This window comes from Pogona vitticeps, chromosome 1, assembly GCF_051106095.1.
Source record: "Pogona vitticeps strain Pit_001003342236 chromosome 1, PviZW2.1, whole genome shotgun sequence".
In the NCBI taxonomy this organism is placed as follows: domain Eukaryota; kingdom Metazoa; phylum Chordata; class Lepidosauria; order Squamata; family Agamidae; genus Pogona; species Pogona vitticeps.
Genome location: NC_135783.1, coordinates 60,761,939 through 60,782,918, shown reverse-complemented (window position 1 = coordinate 60,782,918; position 20,980 = coordinate 60,761,939). Strand labels below are relative to the sequence as shown.

The 20,980-nt window shown below is 41.5% G+C and overlaps 1 protein-coding gene across 2 annotated transcripts; it reads left to right on the top strand.

The window, feature by feature from the left end:
* Nucleotides 1-8: 8 nt before the first annotated feature.
* SPRTN (SprT-like N-terminal domain) lies at nt 9-7,874 on the top strand. Of its 2 annotated transcripts, none has more exons than XM_078383158.1 (5): nt 9-94; nt 2,191-2,290; nt 4,236-4,364; nt 5,000-5,258; nt 5,677-7,874. In XM_078383158.1, the coding sequence occupies exons 1-5, from the start codon at nt 24-26 to the stop codon at nt 6,396-6,398; spliced, it is 1,281 nt and encodes a 426-aa protein (XP_078239284.1). In that variant the 5' UTR covers nt 9-23; the 3' UTR covers nt 6,399-7,874. The 2 variants fall into 2 exon arrangements, with proteins under 2 accessions (XP_078239284.1, XP_020642299.2); XM_020786640.3 differs by lacking the exon at nt 9-94 and adding an exon at nt 112-508.
* Nucleotides 7,875-20,980: the final 13,106 nt, after the last annotated feature.

Genomic DNA, 20,980 nt, shown 5'->3' with positions numbered 1-20,980 from the left:
CACGGCGCAGACGTCTTTCAAGGATGACCATAGACGCCGGAACTAGAGTGGCAACACAAGGTTTCGCTTCCCGGTTATTCGGCAAGTGGCGCAGGTGAGTCGCGTAAAAAACACAAAAGCAAAACAAAGAAAGGAGGAAGCGCGAGGGGTTCGCCCCTAGTGTGTTGTTCTGCGCAGGCGCCAGTGTTTGAAGTTTGCGGCAGGGGACCGGCCGGCCGGCGGGCGGGCTGCAGTATCTCTGGGGCGCGATGGACGAAGACTTTTTGCTGGCGCTCCGGCTACAGGAGGAATGGGAGGCTCAGGACGGCGACGACGGCCTGGTGGAGGCGGTGGAGGACGGCGCCGTCAGCAGCAGCAGCGCTCCGCGGCCGCTCTCAGTGGTGGACGAAGCCTGGGAGCTGCTGGATCCCAACCCCGACATACGAGGCCTTTTCCTGCAGTTCAACGAGACCCTTTTCTGGGGGCGCCTGGCGGCCGTGGAAGTGAAGTGGAGCCCGCGCATGACGCTGTACGGGGATCGGGGCGATGAGGGGCCGAAGGGCGGTGGGTGGGGGAGCCCCCTGGCCGAGATGGCCTCCCTAGAGGCCCGCCGCGTAATAGGGTCTGGAGGCGGTTGATCGCCTACGGGGGAGAAAGGCAGGGCTCGGAAAAGTTAGACCAAAAAACGAAAGCAAAGCGTCCTGCTGATACGCCGTCCCCTAGCGCTCAAAGCACTCTCTGGACGGTTTACAAGTTAATTATGCAGGCTACATATTGCCCCCCCCCCCGCGAGCTGGTTACTCGTGATAATATTTTGTGGCCCAGAAAAGTTCTTTCCAAGCTGTTGCAAAAAAAGCAAAAAGATTCCTCCTCTCCACCCTCAAAAGCCCCATAGCATGCATGCATGAATGCATTTATTCATTTATTTTATATCCTGCCTATCTGGTCTTGCGACCACTCAGACAGTACTTGTAGCAGATTGTTGCAAAGTGGTGAGCTTGGCAGTAAAAGACTCTGGCTCTTACTCTGTAACGTTAGTGCACTAACAATAACGTTAGTGCAGTGCTGACAATCAAGGAAAGGCAGAGTTAGATATTGTACTGATCTCTGGATGTTGCCTTATTATAACCCATGACCCACTTGAATCTATTGTTGGACGCTGTCCAAAGTTAGCAGAATTGAGATGCCAGTGTAAATTTTTACTCTGGATCGGAGTGTGTGCATGCAATTTTTGAATGCCCCCTGTTGGGAAAAAAAAGTGGTGCAAATAGAAAGCCAGCAAGTTCTGGCCTGCGCTCTGCTTTGTCAACTTTAAATGTCTGTGGGAAGGTTCGGAGTAAGGTTTATTGCTGTTTTTAACACAAGGGGACTTTTAAGGTTTTTGATGCTACTGTTTCTGTCTTAGGTGGTATAGCATGTTTTACCACTTAATTCTGCTGCATACTAAAGTAAAGCCTGTGGCTTAAATTTGTAAATATACTATAACTCTTTTCTAGATATAAGACCAACCTGTTGCCAATCCGTAGTTGTGGTTGTCCCATAATTGCTTCAGGTATGCTATGCTTTGCTTTAGAGGAAGCAAGCAAATAACCTCCTGGCTTTTCTGCTGCTTCTGATAAGCTTGTTGATGTTTAGCAGAGTATGCCCACAGGCATATAAAAACTGCTGTAACTCAGAAAGAGAGTGAGGAAAACAAAACAAAAATGGTCTGTGTTTTAAAATGCAGCTGTAAATCAGAAATGGTATCATTCAAAGCAGAAATTGTCAGAAACTGCCATTATGCAAATGTTTTAAATAAATATAAGATGTGGAGTTCATAGTATGAGAATAGCCATATGGTTCATTATGCTATGATAAAAGTCCAGTTGCATTATTAGGAGGCTCATGTCCCTTATCTTTTTATGTTGATGTGGCCCAATGATGTTTACTCGCATATAGAGTGGCATGTGTTCTGTAACTTACCTGACCCTATGAAGGGTACAATCACTGTATTCTTTTTGTATTGCTTGCAATTTTTGAGATGTTGAATTAATTGGGGGTGCGTGAAGTATTTGACTTTGGAAATTTGTTGACACTAATTATAAGATAAGTAAGAAAGCTCTTCATTGCTTATTTCATCTTTCCCTTGAGTCAAGTGAGGAGGTATACCTGTTGTTGAACAAGGACATAACAGGCTGCCATTGAAAATAAACATTGTGCTTTGTCTTCTAGATGTGCAGGAGTTTGCTGCTATGAAAGACATGGTGGAATGTGCTCTATTCGACTTAGTGAACCCCTTTTAAAATTGCGGCCAAGGAAGGATCTTGTAGAGGTAGGATGGACATGGACGACCATGTGCAAATTTGTTTCATCTCACAGGCTTGATTGACTCACTAAAGGGAGCCAAAACTTTTAGTTTGCAAGACCTGGGCAAGGCTGGTAATGATAGGCCTTGTGGTGGTCATCATGTAATTGGGCTGCCGTCTTGAAGTGTCTTGATGGCACAAACAGCAACGACAACATACTTGTGTACCCACATAAGCAGACATATCATGTATGCAGCAAAACATGTTTTGGATAAATCTTTAGCACTTTGGAATGAAAGGCTATGCCACATTCTCAAAACTCCTCGAAAAGATATGCAGTTACTGTAATGTATATTTGGCAAAAACCAAAGAAAAATAAAGACAAACATATTATGGCACCTTAAAGACTAACTGATGTATTTTGATGTGAGTTTTTGTGGACAAGGCCACTTCCTCAGACAATGATGCCATGCAATAGGCAAGTCATGATGGCAGTTACTATGATGAGACATGTGGCTGCCTTATAGCATCAGCTTGATCCATGGTGAGCAGGACAGGTCTCAGGATGGGAAGAAAGAGACTGTTTAAGCATTGCACTTATCCTGTAGCTTTCTCTATGCCCAGGGAAACTCTTGGGTTGGCAAGTAATGAAAGAGAGCTTATCGAGGCACCCTCCTGTAAGATGAGATAGATTTGATGCAAGTCTTCTAGCCACTGCTCAAAAACTGGGAAGTATGGAGCATTGATGAAGCAGGGAGAGGTTTCTGAGGCTTCTCTGCACTCTTTTTGGGTTGCAGCAATACCTTATTTTCTCCACTTTTTCCACTGTTATGTTCATTTATATTGTGAGAGGAAGTACCTCCTTGAAGTGTTGTGGGATGCATCTATATGTACAGTGTGGTCTCTACTTAAGAACTTAATCCGTATTGGAAGGTGGTTCTCAAGTTTAAAAGTTCTTATGTTGAATCTGCATTTCCCATAGGAATGCATTGAAAACCATTTGATCCGTATCTGCTCTTTTCCGTCCATAGAAACTACAGTGGAACCTCTACTTAAGAACTTAATCGGTTTTGGAATGGTGTTCTTAAGTTGAAACGTTCTTAAGTTGAAGCAAAATTTCCCATAGGAATGGACTGAAAACCAATTAATCCGTTCTGGCTGTTTTTTTTGTTATGTAGAGGTGCGTTCGTACATTGAAGCATTAGTTCCCATAGGAACTAATGCAAAGCTGGTTAATACGTACTCTACCACTAGGGGGAGAATATTTTTTTAACCTAAGATGACCTAAGGTTAAAAAAAGAGCAGGAAAGGTTTTTTTTCCTGTTCTTATCTTGGATTTCTGTTCTCAAGTAGAAGCAAAATTTAGCAAATGGAGCTGTTCTTAAGTTGGATTGTTCTTAAGTAGGGACATTCTTAAGTAGAGACCCCACTGTACCTTACTGCCAGTGGTAAATGCTCCCAATTTCCTTCCCTCTGGTGTGCCCACAAATCTGCTACTCAGATTTGTGGTGCCTACTCAGAAATTCCTATTGTGCAAGTGAAAATCTAATTGTGCAGCCTTCAGTTTAGTCCTATATAAGGCTTACTTATACATATGTAAATTTAAACATGTGTCTAATTGCCTGCTCGTACAACTTGAGAAAGAACTATTACAGCTTTTTCAGATATTGATATGTCCTCTTTTTTCTTTTTTGAGGTAATTTTGAAGTAATTTTCTCATTTTGAGGTAATGTGCTGCATTCAGAAGTGTCCAAAATTTTAAAAATCTGGCTCTGATGTTTGAAATCAGTAAAGACTAAAGGACTGTAACAACCCAACAGTTCCAAATAAAGGGGGGAAGTGAAAACTAAAAGTTTTGAAAATTGATTTGTATGGGTTATACCCGTTTCTGGTAGAGGCCAGTCTGGTTGTAAACAATTATCCATTAAGAAAGGAAGCATGGAAATAATTCAATAATTGTTTTATTTTCAGACTCTCTTGCATGAAATGATCCATGCCCTGCTGTTTGTAACTAATAATGACAAAGATCATGATTCTCATGGCCCAGAGTTCTGCAAACATATGCACCGGATAAATCGCTTAACGGGTGCCAATATTACGGTAAACATTCTTGTGATACACTGTAATCTATGAAGACATGAATACTTCAAGGGCAACAGAAGAGTAGGTGGCATGCTGTTGGCATGCTATTGGCAAGTAGCGATGGCAGATGTAACCGGAGTTGTATAACAAGATGTGGGTGAATTAAGTGACAGAAAGGACTGGGATCATGAAAGTGACAATAACTCAAACTGAAATACATTAAAGGTACTATAAAGAATATGACAAAACCATCTGTGGGCTTGCTGTCTCCAGAATTAAGGTAATTCTTAAGTTATATATAGATATAGAGATACACACACTTAGATATAGATATAGACACACACACACACACAAATATAGAGACACACATGGGCATGTGTGTGTAGTTAAATAAAGATACTTAAACTAGCCATATATTTTTGACAGTAGCATGTATGGTTCTGTTTATAGTCAGACAATACTTTGAACTGAAAATACTTACACAAAACTCTTCTGTAGTGACTAAGGGATCTTTTTTATACTTAAGATCTCTCTGTGTACATAATCCCTCGTGTCTGCACTGGCAGCTATGGATCAGTTGGTGTCTGTTGTTAAAGTGAAGAAGAATGTTTTACATAATTTTTTTTTTCATTTTCATTTTTGGTTGATCTTAGATCTATCATGAGTTTCATGATGAGGTGGATTCCTATCGTCAGCACTGGTGGCGTTGTAATGGGCCTTGTCAACATAGAAAGCCATATTATGGCTATGTGAAGCGTGCAATGAATAGAGCTCCATCTGCAAATGATACCTGGTGGTCTGAGCACCAACAGACCTGTGGGGGTACATTCACCAAGATCAAAGAGCCAGAAAACTACTGCAAGAAGGGCAAAGATAAGAACCAGCAACCGCAGTTCCTTGCCGATGACAAAGGTATTTTGTTTCATTCTCTATCAGCTTAGTAATTACTGTAACTATAATAGATTTAAATATGTTTCTTAAGAGCAGATGAATGAATAATGCTAACTTGGAAATTAGCTGAATTTTTTTTCTTCTGCTAGATAATGCTGTATTTCACTGTCCTTTGAAATGTTGTGAAAAAATTTCTGAGTTGATACTTCTCTAGATTTAATAACTCATATCTTAACCTCAGTAATATCTGTTCTGAAAGCTGTTTGTTTTTTATGTTTTTGCCTCTGTGAAAGCTGCCTTGTAAAGAAGAGGCGTGCCTTGTTAACAATCAAATGTATAAAACTAGCTAAAGTGTAAATCATGTTGGGCTGGTGCAAAGCAATTGTATGTTAAAATAGTTGACATTGCCATTTGAACTGAAAGTATTCCTTTTTTGCAGGGAGAACTCCTGGATGCAGTATACAAAGCATAATTCCTTTCAGTGGGAAAGGATATGTCCTTGGAGGAAAAACCAGTGTGTCATCATCCTTAGACAAACCCACCAGTGCAAGCTACTCCAAGGACAGAGAGCTCCTCAGATCACCACATCATTCATCCCCTACTTTGCCTAGACCAAATCCTAGGAATGAACAAAATATTTCCTGTAAAACTAATTCCCTTCCGTTTTTTTGTAGTGGTGATAAAAATAACTTTGATTCCAGCCTTACACTTCCTAAAGTTTCTGTTGCTAATAAAAAAGCTTACACTAATGTCAATGGCTCACCACTTAAAAATGTTTCATTTAATATAGGAAGATCAAATAAAACTACTGCATGGGATTTACCACGAAAAGGAACATCAAGAAAAAGCATTTCGCAGCCAGTTGCGTCAGCTCATAAATCCCCAACTCCAAAGTCTCAAGGAAACAGCCCTACACAGAGTGGTGTGCCACCCAAACGAGCAAGAATGGAAAACACAGTTGCCTTTGAAAACTACTTTCTAAAGCAAAAGGATTCAGGAGGGACTACCCCTCCTGTAAAGAGCAAGGCTGAACCAGTGGCCTTGGTAACTGCTAGTGTCAATGATGAAGAGAGAAAGGTTTGCTGCCCTGTCTGCCAGTCTGAAGTTTTGGAGGCTAAAATTAATGAACACCTAGACTGTTGTCTTTCAGGTTTTGTTTAATGTGTTTCTAATCTTAAGAAAGCTGTTTCGCTTGGGATTGGCTCATCTGAGTGTTCCATGTATGTTTGTTGTCTCTTTCTTTTTGTGGCATCATCTTTATATGCAGTGGTGTGGAAGGAATGAGGAACATGTCACTGCAGATATTATTAATCTGGGAAAAGCAGATACGCAGATATTATTAATCTGGGAAAAGTTGATAGTAGTTACAACCCAGCAGCTAGGAGGTATACAGTTTTTTCAGTCTGGATAAGTATCTCTTTTATAAACTTTTATACATACTAGCAGTGCAGCAAGTTCTGAACATTCCTATGTAGACATGAGTAAAATACGTGTGATAGGAATTTTAAAGAAATTACTATGCATGTAAGGTTTTAAGTGCATAATTTAAAGAAAAAGCAATATATAAAATTCTATTACAATTGAAAAAAAGTAGTACATGTTTGGTTTCAAGGAGGATGATTTAAGTACCTGTTCTTCCTTTACAAGTAGCAACGCTTTTGAACTCCAAAAGGCTTCGGACTGTTTATCAATAGGATAAAAATCAATGTGAATTCATTTATTCACCCTATCAGGTAGGAGGATGAGATCAGAGTACTGATCCTAAAACTTTTTATTGGCCCAGTTCATCATAGTCCTCCTAAGTGCATCAACCCAAATCAAATAACTGTCTGGAATATACATATTGGGAGAGGAAGTTTCAAGAGATATTAGATGCCATTAATGCAACTTGCTTAAACTGAGCAGGTGGGTTTCTTTTATTGGACCCAGTTCATAAGTTTGGCTCTGATCAAGATGGATGTTTCCTGCTTCTTGGAGTGTGTGCTTTTCATAGGGAAACACTGCAATAATTCTCTTAAGACACTCCAGTGATCTGAATTGATCAATTAATTTCAAGATTAAGTGAGAGACAGCCAGAGTTGTCACTCAAATTTAGTTCTTTATCAGAATCATATTTAGATTGTAAGATCTTAATGTTTAAAAAACGTTATAAGTCTTAACCTTTTAAAGTGATTCAGAGGAGTCATTTGCTACTGTGGAAGAATCTTTTTTTAAGACCAATTCCTGTTCTGTTTAAATATCCTACCCAATTCTGACATAAGGGAAGAGTTGGGATATCCTCAAATTCATGATGATTATAGTGTTTATGCATAAGCTGATTATATGTATGACTGAGCCCCAAGAGGAAAAAAATATGCCCCATTTGTACCACCCAATTGCTCCAATGAGTTCAGAAAAATCATAAGGTGTTTGTCATTATTGTTAGCCAGACAACTTCTGGCTAATAGCTGTTTTTGCACAAGAGATAAGCTGCTGTCTGTTTCACCTGAAAAGTGCCTACAAATGAAGCCATTGATGATATGTATATATTTGTTCATGTAAAATGAATGGCTCACTCTTGCTGAAGTACTTGAAATGAGCATTTGATAACTGTTAGATTTTGACATATAAAATAAAACATCTCTTCAGAAACAGTAATTGAAATACCGAGTTCTGTTTTAGAATAAAAAATTTCAAAATAAATCTAAGTATGATAGAAAATTCAATAGAAAATAAGTTAGATTTCATATTTTACATTTTCTTATGAAATAAAACTAAAAGCCACATTGTTTTTGCAGATTCAATCCATATGTTTAGCTGTTAACAAGTAATTTGCTAGTGTTAAAGACCCTGTGTTCTACTGAGTTTTATTTCATATTGTTGAATGAGCAATCTTGCTGAGTAAAGTTTCATTACAAATCTGTTGTCAGTGAATTTCGTGAAGCATCTGCTCAGGCTCTTGAAAAGGAGGTTAGCTACCTGTAACCATAGTTCTTCTAGTGATCCTCTGTAAATTCACACAAATGGGTTGTTTTGCGCCTGCACTGAACGTCTCAGAAGATTTTAGAGCTAAAAGTAACAATTTAGTGAGATGTTCCCCCGTGGGGCACATGCTCCTCCCACCCAAGATTTCCCTCAATTTCTAAAATTTGTCCACCGGGCAGAAGAGCCATTTAAGATAACCCATGACAGACAGAGGGGAGGATGGGTGGGATGTGTGAATTCAGAGGACCACTAGAAGAGCTATGGTTGCAGGTAGGTAATCTCTTTTTCTTCTTCATGGCCTCTGTGAATGCACACTAATGGGTGACTAGCAAGCTTCACTTACTGGATGGTGGGACGTCACGGTAGGAAGTATGCCATAACAGCTCTGCCAAATCCAGCATCGTTGCATGCTCTCACATCCAGGTGGTAGTGCCTGACAAAGGTCGATGGGGTAGACCATGTTGCAGCACGACAGATGTTAGGTACCGCAACCCCACACTGGAAGGCAATAGATGTTGACAGCACTCTAGCGGAATGTGCAGTCAGGTAGTCAGGAGGTGGCTTGCCTGACAGTTCATAAGCCAAAGAAATGGTTTGGATGATTGAGAGCAGGCTGGACCTCCCTTATGAGGACCATGAAAACATAGGAAACGTCTTGGTTTTCCTGAAGGCTTTGGTTCTATCGATGTAAAAGGCAAGAGCATCTTATGTCAAGCATGTGGAGCATGCACTCTAAAGGAGTTGATGGAAATGTGAAGAACGATGGTAATATGATCGGTTGATTTAGATGAAATTCCAAAACAATTTTGGGTAGAAAGGACACATCAAAATAAGTCACTTTATCCAGATGGAACTGAATAAAAGATGGATCAGAACGTAGAGAGGCAAGTTCACTGGTTCTTTTAGCAGATGGTATAGCTATTAGAAAAGATGTCTTCAAAATAAGTAATTTAAGGTTTGAAGATGCCATAAGTTTGAATGGTGGTCGCATCAGAGCATTAAGGACAATTTGTAATGACCACTGGGGAATAATACGTTGGCGTGGTGGACGAATGTTATTAAGTCCCTTGAGGAATCTTTTAACAGGGTGAGATAGAAGTTTTGCTGCTTTTGAATTACAGTGGTGCCTCGCATAATGGGTGCCCCATTTAACGACGAATCCGCATAGTGACGATGTTTTTGCGATCGCTTTTCTTATGGGGGAAAATCGCTTTGCGATGATTGGTAAGCTGTTTCGCTTACTGATTTTCGCATAGCGATGATTTTTCCCCAGCTGATCGGTGGTTCCAAAATGGTTGCCGGGTAAAACAGGGATGGATTCCTCGCTTACCGGGCAGCTAAAATAGCCGCCGTATGGAGGATTTTCGCTTAAAATGTAAGTTTTAAGCCCATAGGAATGCATTGAAGGGGTTTGAATGCATTCCTATGGACTTTTTAATGTCACATAGCGACGAATTCGCATAGCAACGATTTTTGCTGCACGGATTATCATCGCTATGCGGGGCACCACTGTATCTGATTAATGGGCAACGATGGCTGAAATATAGACCTTTAAAGTGGAATGAGCAAATCCAAATTCAAAGACACGTAGTAAAAAGGTAAGTAGTGTTTTCAGAGTTATTTGTTTCAGTGTACTTTAGAAAGGCTTTCCATTTATTCGAATACAGGAGCTGAGTTGAAGGCTTTCGAGCTCAATCTAGGACTCACTTCAAGGCAGGAGTATCCTCCAAGCTATCATCTTCAATGATGGGAGGTCTGGATGGTAGACCATCCTGTCGTCCTGTGTTAGGAAGTCTGGAACCAGAGGGAGTCGAAATAAGTCCATTGACATCGACCTAAGGTGAGTAAACCATGGTTGCCTTGGCCACCAGGGAGCTAGGAGGATCGTGTTCGATTGGAAGTGCTGAATGTGGATGATTGTTCGTTGAACAATTGGTGGGAATAGGTAAAGCAACCCCCTGTTCCAATCTGTCATGAACATGTCCCTGATGGAGTTCTTGTCTGCTCCAGTTCGAGAGCAATAGACACTGCAATTGGCGTTCACACCCGAGGCAAATATATCGATGGTTGGAACTCCCCATCGGCGATAGAGTTGATTGAAAATGGCACATTTGAGGGACCACTTGTGAATTCTTGATGTCATACGGCTGAGGTGATCTGCCATATAATTGTTGTCCATGGAGATGTACAGTGCAATAGGGAAGATGTGATGTTGGCAACACCATTCCCACAGGTCAATGGCCAGGTACAAGAGGGACAAGGAATGTGTTCGACCCTGTTTGTTTATGTAATATAAGGCAGTTGTATTGTCCATTGCAAGTTGCACAACTCAACCCTCGATGATTGAGAGAAAGGCATGAAAAGCTCTGATGATAGCTAGGAGCTCGAGATGATTGATGCGGAGTAATTGCTCTTGTCTTGTCCATAGACCATGTATTCTGTAATGAAGACAATGTGTTTCCCAGCCAGATGGGCTGGCATAGGTGGTGACCTGCACAGTCGGCTGGAAAGGCATTAAGGGTCATCCAACCAGGAAGTTCGGCATCAATTTCCACCAGGCAAGTTGTTTGGCTAACTCTGTTGTTACTGTTGACCTCATAGATGGGTGGTCTGTCATTGGGTTGAACAGGGACAGATACCATGAGTGGAGTGACCTCATTTTGAGCTGTGCATACTGGATTACCGATGTTGTGGAAGCCATGAGCCCAAGGAGGTGTTGGACATGATGGACTGGTATGGACGATCGAGATTGAAAGGGCTGAGTTGCCTTCTTTATCTTTGTAATTCATTGTGAGGGAATGAAAGCCCTGGCTTGAAGTGAGTAGAAGAGAGCTCCAATGTAAGTGACTGACTGTGTTGGTTCTAGGTGAGATTTTGTGTAGTTCACCTTGAGACCGAGGCTTTGAAGTGTGTTGAGTGTGATGGTTGTAGCTCTCATGGCGTTGTGGTACAATGTCACAACTATCAGTCAGTCACCTATATAAGGATAGATGTTTATGCCCTGAAGGTGGAGATATGCTGCGACCGGTGCCATGCACTTCATGAAAGTCCTCGATGTCATGGAAAGTCCGAATGGCAGGGACCAGAATTGAAATTGCTTCTCCATCAGTCTATTGCTGTTCCTTATCATGGGGTCAGAAAATGGAGAAAGTAAATTGAAGTGAAAGTGACTGGAAGTGTAAGCATCTCTAGCAACAAAGATTTGAAGATCATTTCTGGCCAGGTTACAAGTACATGGCAGCTGAGAGCAAGGAAGAAGGTAACTGTTTTCCTTTGTTGCCCACCCTTCTAAACAACCAGATAAGAGAAAATTTGCTGTTGCTATTTTAAGGGGCATCTTGCCCAACTGTCTCTCCCCCACCCCCATTGACAGAACCCATACATTGCCAAATTAAACACTCTTTCTCACTGAAGAGATCACACATACACACCAGGTATTATCCCTTTGGGGGGGGGATTTTAAAGCATGGACATGAGAATGTAAAAGAATCCAGGATTGTTGGATCAGCCCAAAAACTTGTCCATTAATCTATTCCCACAATATTTTATTTATTTGATTTTTATACCACCTATCTGGCTACCAAAGCCACTCTGTTTTGTTGTTGTTTAGTCGTTAAGTCATGTCTGACTCTTTGTGACCCCGCTCTGGGCAGTGTAAAAGTAAGATAAAACAATGAATTGACAACAAGGGTACTCAACAACAACCAGGCAAAATATAAAAAGTGCTAAACAAATTATGGTAAAAAACCACATAAGACTTAGGAAAATAAAATGAAAATATGGCAGTGTATTGGATGTTAATTATTAAAGGCACTATTGCATCAGGATGTATTCAAATCTGGGAAGGCCTGTCTGAAAAGCCACATTTTTAGTTTTTTAAAGGTTCCCAATGAAGGGTCCAGGCAGAGTTCAGGCAGGAGACTGTTCTGCAATTGTGGGGTGACCACCAAGAAGGCCCGATTTCTGGTCATTTCTCAGGCATTTCTTGGGTTCAGGACTCTCAACTGTGAGAGATCTTATAGGACAGGCAGATTTGATCAGAAGGAGATGTTCTGTCAGATAACAAGGTCCTAAACCATTTAGGGCCTTGTAGGTTAACACCATCAGCTTGAAGCTGGCCCAGAAGTGAACACGTAACCAGTGCAAAGCAGCCAGTGTGGGGGAAATATATTGGTATCTCCTAACCCCACTCAAAAATCTGCTCACCAAGTTCTGGAACCATTGGGAGTCGCTGCAACAGCCCCAAAGGTAGCCCCACAAAAAGAGTATTGTGGTAGTCTAATCTCGAGACTACCAGTGCATGAATCAGCATGGTGAGGGACCCGGTGTCAAGATAGGGACACAACTGGGCAATCTGCCTTAGATGGAAATAGGCAGAATGGACCACAGACGCTATCTGGGATTCCACTGACAGCGCCGGGGCCAGGAGTATGCCCAAATTGCATACTTCATCCTTCACAGAAAGAGTAGGCAAGTAGGCAAACATGCCTGTGGGGAACTCACCAGCACAGACATTTGCACATATGGTAGCCTTTACTGCATTGATAACTTTTGAGACTGCAGGGAGACAATGTCATTTCTTTCATTGAAGAAAACACCTAAAAGGAATCCAGTTGACTATCTGCCGTGTTCTGTTCTGAGTTTTTCTGTAATGGCCTCTTGCTTAATTGCACATCACAGCAGTACTTTGCTTTATCAAGGAGTGTAAGAGGACCAAATGGAAAGCTAGCTCTTATGCAGCTGTAGTGAGCTTCAGATGATACTGTTTGAGGATAGGAGGTGAGGCTGAGGAGCCTAACGCCGAGGGAGGCCCGGAAGGAGAAGACAAGAAATCGGGCCTTCTCGGCAGTGGTTCCTCGCCTCTGGAACAATCTACCTCCTGGGATTCGCGGGGCTCCCTCACTGGGTATCTTTAAGAAGCAATTGAAGGCATGGATGTTTCGGCAGGCCTTCCCTCCAGACAATCCCTGATGTTTCTTTTCTTTTCCGCTCCACTTGGTTTCTATTTTTGTAAAGTTTTTATTATTTACGTTGTTGTATGTATGTATGTATACTTTTATTACCTGATGTTAGCCGCCTAGAGTGGTCCTGAGTTGGCTAGATAGGCGGGATATAAATAAAATAAATAATAATAATAATAGGTTTTGTATATTGACACATGAAATCAAAGCTCAGGCATTATGAACTAAAGGAAAGTAAAATTACTAAAAATTAATATTCCACAGCAATTCTCAGCAGTGCTGGCCTATACTCATTTATTCAGAGCTTGAAAAAGGAATTCTTCAAATTTTTTTGGTAATTATGAGTTTTCCAGCCTGTGTTAATGATACGCCTCTATTTTATACATTGAGACTAAGTAAGAAACCCAAGGATGTCTGTGACTACACATTATTATTCTAATCCTTACAAACTATCTCAAAGACCATATCTCCCTTTATGAACCTGCCCAGATAATCAGAGGAGGCTCACCATTCTGGTGGTGACACAAGGGAGGTCCTTCTCTGTCACTGCTCCCAGACTCTGGAACTCCACCCCTGCCATGGGAGGCCAGGTTGGCCCCATTGTTGCTGTCCTTCCGCAAGCAGGCAAAGACTTTTCTTTTCAGGCAGGCTTTTCCTTAGTGACAGACTAAGAGAGGTTTTAAAATGAGATGGTTTGCATTTTGTTGCTTCTGTATCTGTTTTAGTAATGCTTTACCTAGCATTACTAAATAGATATTATTAATTTATTTAATATTTGAATAATGAACTGTTTTTAAATTTAATCTTGGATCTTTTCGTAGGGTAAAGATGTGATAAAGGAAGGAAGGAAGGAAGGAAGGAAGAGTATCTCCAAGAGAATGATTTATATATGGAATAGCAAAGAATGGTTAGGATGAATGGAACATTGAATGGGCTCTGGGTATTTAGAGGCAAGGATGCATGAACTTGAGGTTTATCAAACAAGCTAAGGTAGAGAAGAGAGGGCAGACTTGGTCTGTTGCTCAAAAGGCTAGTTTTGTACTAAAGAGTAGAAATTGCAAGGAAGCAGAGTTGGGTTTTTGATGGGGAGACCTGTTCTGACATTGGAACATCCTGTCTTGGAAGGCGACGGGCTGTCTCAAGCTATTTTTGGAAAGATTTGACAGCAATCTGTTACATAGACTATAATCACATCCTGTCCTGCAGTGCACACCTCTGGTCATTGTCTGGACTAGATGACCTCCAAGGTTATTCTGTCATACTTCATGACTGCTGTTGGATTGCATGGATCCACCTTTGTGTTAAGCTTTAGCTAGGATGGGCAATATTTTCAAATATCTTTTGGGCATTTCTCACAGTAAGTCCCTGACTGCTTAATTTGAAAATGTGCATTTAAAAATGTTAAATGTACCACATTGGAATTCTGAGGAAGTGACTTGATTTTGTGTTCAAGGCCTTGTTTGTCAGGACTGGAGTTTCAGGATAGCTACTGGAAGAAGTCTTGCAATGCAACCATTATTTTATTTGAAAAGTGTTCTGCCTGCCTGATGTCGATCTTCATGGCAGCTGATAATAGGAAAACATCAATACATAGTAAGTGTTCCTTCTGCTTAAAGGTAGTGGGGATTGATGAAAAATTGGCATCTCCACTCCCTGGATGTTGCAGTTCTATTTTAGCTACAGGTAAACACTATTCCCCCCCACCCACCTGCCCAGTGGTAATACTCAAGCAGCATTGTTTTGTTTTCCAAAACAGACACTAGATGGTGCTCTAGCCAGGGCAGAACTGAAATTCTAAAATGCTGTGTGTATCTCATTACAGAATTTTATATCATTACTGTAAATCTGATATATGGGCATGTAATTTGGAACATTTAAAAAAAGAGTCAATAACATAACAGCCATGTCATAGGAAAGCAAAAGCCAACCTGGTCCCCTTTCCGTTGCCCAGTGGCTAACCAGATTCCTCTGAATAAAACCCAAGAAGAGCAGGAGGGCAACTGTAGGTGTGAGCCTAGATTTCCCTCTCCCATAATATTGGAACACAGTAGTGCAAGGAAATGGTGGGTGGTTTAGGGGAGAGAAAAGCAGTGGTTCCTGCTTGCTTTAGTTGTAAATGACTGCAATACTAGTTGACGTTTGTGAATTTTTAACAGGATTAGACAGCTTTATAGAAGGTGCTGTGTTCCCCAGCAACTGGGATGTTGCCTCTGATCCTGAAAATAGCATATACCGGTAGTCATCATGTTTCATCATTTTGACTGCCTAACATTCTTAAGGGTTATTAAGGAACTGAGAAATGAAGTTATTGATCTCTTAAATAAAATACACAATTTATATCTTAAAATGGCCACAGTGCCAGAGGACTGGAGGATAGCATGTCTCACCAATCTTTAAAAAGGGAAGAAGGGGGACCCAGGAAACTACAGGAAACTGCAGAGCCTAACGTCTCTTCCAGGGAAGATGGTGGAAAACCTCATCAAGATAAAATCTTAAAACACATAGAATAACAAGCTTTGCTTAGGGAAAATCACCATGGCTTCTATAAGAGTAAGTCTTGCCTCACAAACCTTTTAGAATTCTTTGAAAAAGTCAACAGGCATTTGGATGCGGGTGAACCAGTGGATATTGTCTATCTGGGTTTTCAGAAGGTGTTTGACACGGTCCCTTACCAAAGGCTGCTGAGAAAACTCCACAGTCAAGGGGATAAGAGGGCAGATCCTCTTATGGACTGAGAATTGGTTGAGAACCAGGAAACAGTAAGTATCAATTGGCAATTTTTACAGTAGAGAGAGGTGAAAAGCGGTGTGCCCCAGGGATCTACCCTGGGACCAATGCTTTTCAATCTGTTCATAAATGACCTGGAGACTGGGATGGGCACTGAGGTGGCCAAGTTTGCAGATGATACAAAACTTTTCTGGGTGGTGAAGACCAGAAGGGATTGTGAAGAGCTCCAGAAGGATCTCTCCAAACTGGGAGAATGGGCAGCAAAATGGCAAATGTGTTTCAATATATAAAAAAATTCAGTAATGCACATTGGGCCAAAAAATCAAAACTTTAGTTATCAACTAATGGGCTTTGAACTGTCCATGATGTATCGGGAAAGAAATCTTGGTGTGCTGGTGGACAGCTTGATGAAAGTGTCAACCCAGTGTGCAGCAGCAGTGAAGAAGGCCAATTCCATGCTAGGTATCATGAAAAAGGGAATTGAAAATAAAACAGCCAACATTATAACACCATTGTACAAAATGATGGTAAGGCCGCATGTGGAATACTGCATACAGTTCTGGTTGCCAAACCTCATAAATATTAGAACTGGAAAAGATGCAGAAGAGAGCAATTAAAAGGATTTCTGGACTGTGACACCTCCCTTATGAGGAAAGGCTAATTTTGGGGGCTCTTTAGTCTAGAGAAAAGGCCCCTGAGGGGGACATGATTGAGATGGATACAATTATGCAGGGGATGGATAAAGTGGAGAGAGGGAAGCTCTTTTCCCTCTCATGCAATACTAGAACCAGGGGACATCCACTCCAATTGAGTGTTGGGAGAGTGAGAACAGACAAAAGAAAATATTTCTTCACCCAGCATGTTGTTAGTCTGTGGAACTCCTTGCCACAGGATGTTGTGATGGCATCTGGCCTAGATGCCTTTAAAAGGGGTGTGGCGATCCCCCTGGTTGCCCCTTTATTTCTTTGGGCTCCACAAAGGTAAACACGCCTTTTTTTCTTCTTTTCACTGCCACCAGGTATTTCTCCTAGTACCACTACAATTCCCACACACAGGAGCTGCTCATATAACTTAGGAAGCAGGGGTTTGATCAAATATTCTTTTATTAATGAACAAAATCATGAGGAGAATCAAATATATAACTGTTTCAGGTGTGCATATATTAGATCATGGATTCAATCACTGGTATTTCTCATGTTATGCTTATGTGTTCATTCCTGCTTGTTCAATATGTTTTACTTTTCAATATTCCTTTCTTAACCCCTTTTTATCTATTCCTAAACCCTAGCTCTCTCCACATCTTCTTGTCCCTAATTCTCTCTATCCCTATCTGATTCCAACTGTCCTTAACTGTCTCCTCCAGCTGTCTTTCTGACTCCGCCCCTCCTGCTCTATCCTCTGAGTGACATGCAGGAATGACATTTTTTTTTGTTCCGCCACAAGGGGATTGGACAGATTCCTGGAAGAAAAGTCCATTGCAGGTTACAAGCCATGATGGGAATGTACAGTCTCCAGGCTTCAAAGGAAGGTACCTCCAAATGGCAGTTGCAGAGGAGGGGTTATTAGGAGACAGGTATCTATTTGTCTCATGTGCTCCCAGAGGCATCTGGTGGGGCCAGAGAGATACAGGAAGCTGGACTAGATGAGTCCTCTGCCTGATCCAGCAGGACTCTTCTTATGTTCTTAAGCTAAGTTTAAAATTTTTGATTCTTCCTTTTCTCTTTTTCACAGAAACGGTTCCGAAATGCTTTTTACTCTTTTGTGTCAGAATTGGTTTTGCCAACTTTGCCTGAAAAATCTCGGAGTGGGTGGGTGGACATTCATCGGCTAAATGACCATTCTCATCACAATTCTAGCAGGAATGTGGTTGGCTCTGAGGAGTGGCTTTCCTATTGTCCTTTCCATTCACTAGGTAATTTGAGTCATTTTGGTCTGAATATCTCAGGAAAGTTCCTTTGTTTGATGTATTCCTGTCTAATTCAATTCAGAGCATCTTCCAAGTTTGATTCCTGTTTACTATCCAGAGCAGGTATAAAATCATCAAAATTTTCATCCAGTATTCCTGCAAGGATGCCCTTTTTGTTTATCATTGAAGTTAAATTCAGTCAGACTTATCAATATAGTTAACAAAGCATTTATGTATGCTTCACAGTCCTTCTTAGAATAATGTCTCCATCTCAGGAATCCCCTGATCCAGACAGCTTGTGATTTAAAAGTGATAAAATAAGAGGATTTCTCTAGGGCATTTAACATGTCTTTAGCAGATTCACATTCATTTACATAATTTGCTGGTCTGATGAGCTTTCACCGATCACTGCTTCTGCTATGGAATCAATGTTTTTCCATATTATCCTAGAGCTTGCTTCTGCTTCTCTTTCTCCTGGTTCATTATTTTCAATACAGTAATGGACTTGCAGGACCCTATCTGTAGTCCTAATCTTCAGTCTAATCTTCCACTGAGAAAAAATAGCAGAAAGTTCAGTCTAATCTTCCACTGAGAAAAAATAGCAGAAAGAAGCCTTGAAAGTTCTATTAAAGTTTCAGTATAACTTCTATTTTGATCAAAATTCATCTTTATATTTATGAGTGAGTTTGGTTACTGATATCAGAAAAAAAGGAGTTCAGAAAAAAGAATTTATTTTATTTATTTATTCCATTTATACCCCGCCTATCTGGTCATTGCGACCTCTCTAAGCGGCTCTAGAACAAAAACAACTCTAGAACAAAAACAACTCTCTTCAGCTAGCGTGTGATTCAGTTGGGGATGGTGGGAGAGAGGGAAAAATCACAGCACTTAGAAAACAGTAACACCTGAAAAATACTGGTCAGCTATCTCTCTAAGACAAGCTACTTTTGATTGTTCTTTTAGTTAGCAGAGTATGAGGTAGAAAAGAAGTCACAGAAATGTGGGGAGATCAGCTCAGTCTCAACACTAGTGCTCTACATAGTAAAACACTCTAGAAGCATTTAAAGTAGTAAAATGCATCTTTACTTACAGTTACCATTTAGTTAAAGTCAGAAAGGAAAAGAGAGGGAAAGGGAGTCTCTATCCCATGGATAAACCCTCTATACTTGCTGCTTGGAGAAAGGCCAGAGAAAGAGTGATATCAACAACAAAAGCAAAACAAGCAAGCAGGCAAACAGGAAGAGGGTGCATGGGTTTGCCTCAAATGCCAAAAGAATTTTATCAATCAAGTTAGTGGCAGAAGACAATCACATTAGGTTGTAAAGCTCCCTGCCTCAGATACCAAGTATTAGTGCATGCAGGATTGCTATAATCCCAGCAGGGAAATGGGATGTAGACTTTTAGCAATATGGTAAAGGCTTTGCTGGTTTGTTGCCATGGTCAGGAACTCAGGGAAGGAGGGCACAATTCAGAGTAAGAGCAACACGTTTCTTTTAAAAGGACTCAACTATGTTGAGTACATTATGAAGCCCCTACCTGATGGTGACAAAGTTTGCATACATTACGGGCCACCTAGATACATTTGTAGACAGTGCAAGGTAAGAGTTACCACTAATATTGTAATTTGATGAAATGTGGTTATATGTCTCTGAAACCAACATTTTGGCTTCTGTGGAGGATGTTGAACTCAAAGAACCTCATGATAACATTCATAGAAATACCACCTGTTCCACAGACAGGCACATGCGATAATCAAACTTGAGAGCTCTCAAAGTATAAGACACTGACATCATACACATCTAAATGCTGCACAGTGATTTGGGAGAAGATGATACTGTACAAATGGAACACATTCAGTTTATACAGAAATGGAACCAGACTGTGGGTACTTAATATAGAAAAGGTGACAAAGCAGCTTTTTAATTATCTCCTGGAAAGATCTAAGACAGTTTCTAGGAGGAGCACCTCTCTAATGAGACAACTAATCCCTAGGAATTAAGGCATAAATGTTCCCAGTCATTCAACCAGGGAACATGCAGCAGGACATGACTGCCAGAGAAGCCAAAGTGCATTAAAAGAACACATTGGCATATTTTACATACTAACGCCAGAAGACCCTCTGTCAAGAAAAGGAAGTTGGAATACATAGTGTCAAGCAAGAACACGGATGTCTCTTTGGATAAATGCTCAGTGGTCCCCAACCTTTTTGACACCAGGGCCAGTTTAGTTGAAGACCATTCTCCCGCAGGCTGTCATGAGCAGTTCGTCCCCTCTTCTGCAAGGAGTGCGCATCTCAGCCGAGAAGAAGGTGGCGAGTCAGCCCTCGGGGAGCCTTGCTGAAGGGCGGACCGGCAGCCCACCTGCTCAGCCGCCCACCCAGCTGCTAACTCTCCCATGGGCACACACTCCATGGCCGACTGCCACCGTCGTCTCCCCTTGGCACAGGCAGGAATGTCCGAGGACCTGACTGGACCAGGTGAGCTTTCCTTCCTTGGCCCCCTCTGTGTCCCTTCAGTTTTTTCAGCAGCGGGGGCTTCCTTCCCTCCCAGGACAACTCCAGTCCACTACTCTCTCCCTCTGGTGACCAGAGCTCCCCTGTCCCTTCTGTCCAAGTTGCACCAGCAGGCAGGGAAGACCCAGAGGATGGAGGAGGCAGCTTACTTCAGCGGTTATCTTCGTTGCTCAGAAGCTGCCGGCGCCAAAGATCACTTAGTGAAGGGAAGCATTGCGCTCCCCACCGCCTCTGGCTTGTGTGCTCTAAATTTCCTACTTGCCGCTCATCTGTCCTGGTGGCCCGGTCCTTCCAAGGCCACGGATCAGACCCGGTCCAGGGCCCAGGGGTTGGGGATCCCTGCTCTACAGAAGTACATCCAGATGATTTCGCAACAGTGTACTGTATTTTTTCTGGACTTGAAGAAATTAGAATATAAAAAAGCAGCTAATTCTCTACTGAACCGCTTGGGTGGACAGAGTATACCTCTGGAGATCTGGGTTCATTCCTTGCTTGGCCATAGAAACTCACTGAGGAATAGCAAGAGTAAAACCACTGTTTAGAGCTGTTGTAAGTCAGAAGTGAATTGATGGCATTTAGCACAATGTTAACTAATCCTGTTTTGCACTTTCTCCTTTAGCCCTCTCCTGCAGCAATTTTGAGTCATTGCTGCTTTCCATTAGTAATACAGTCA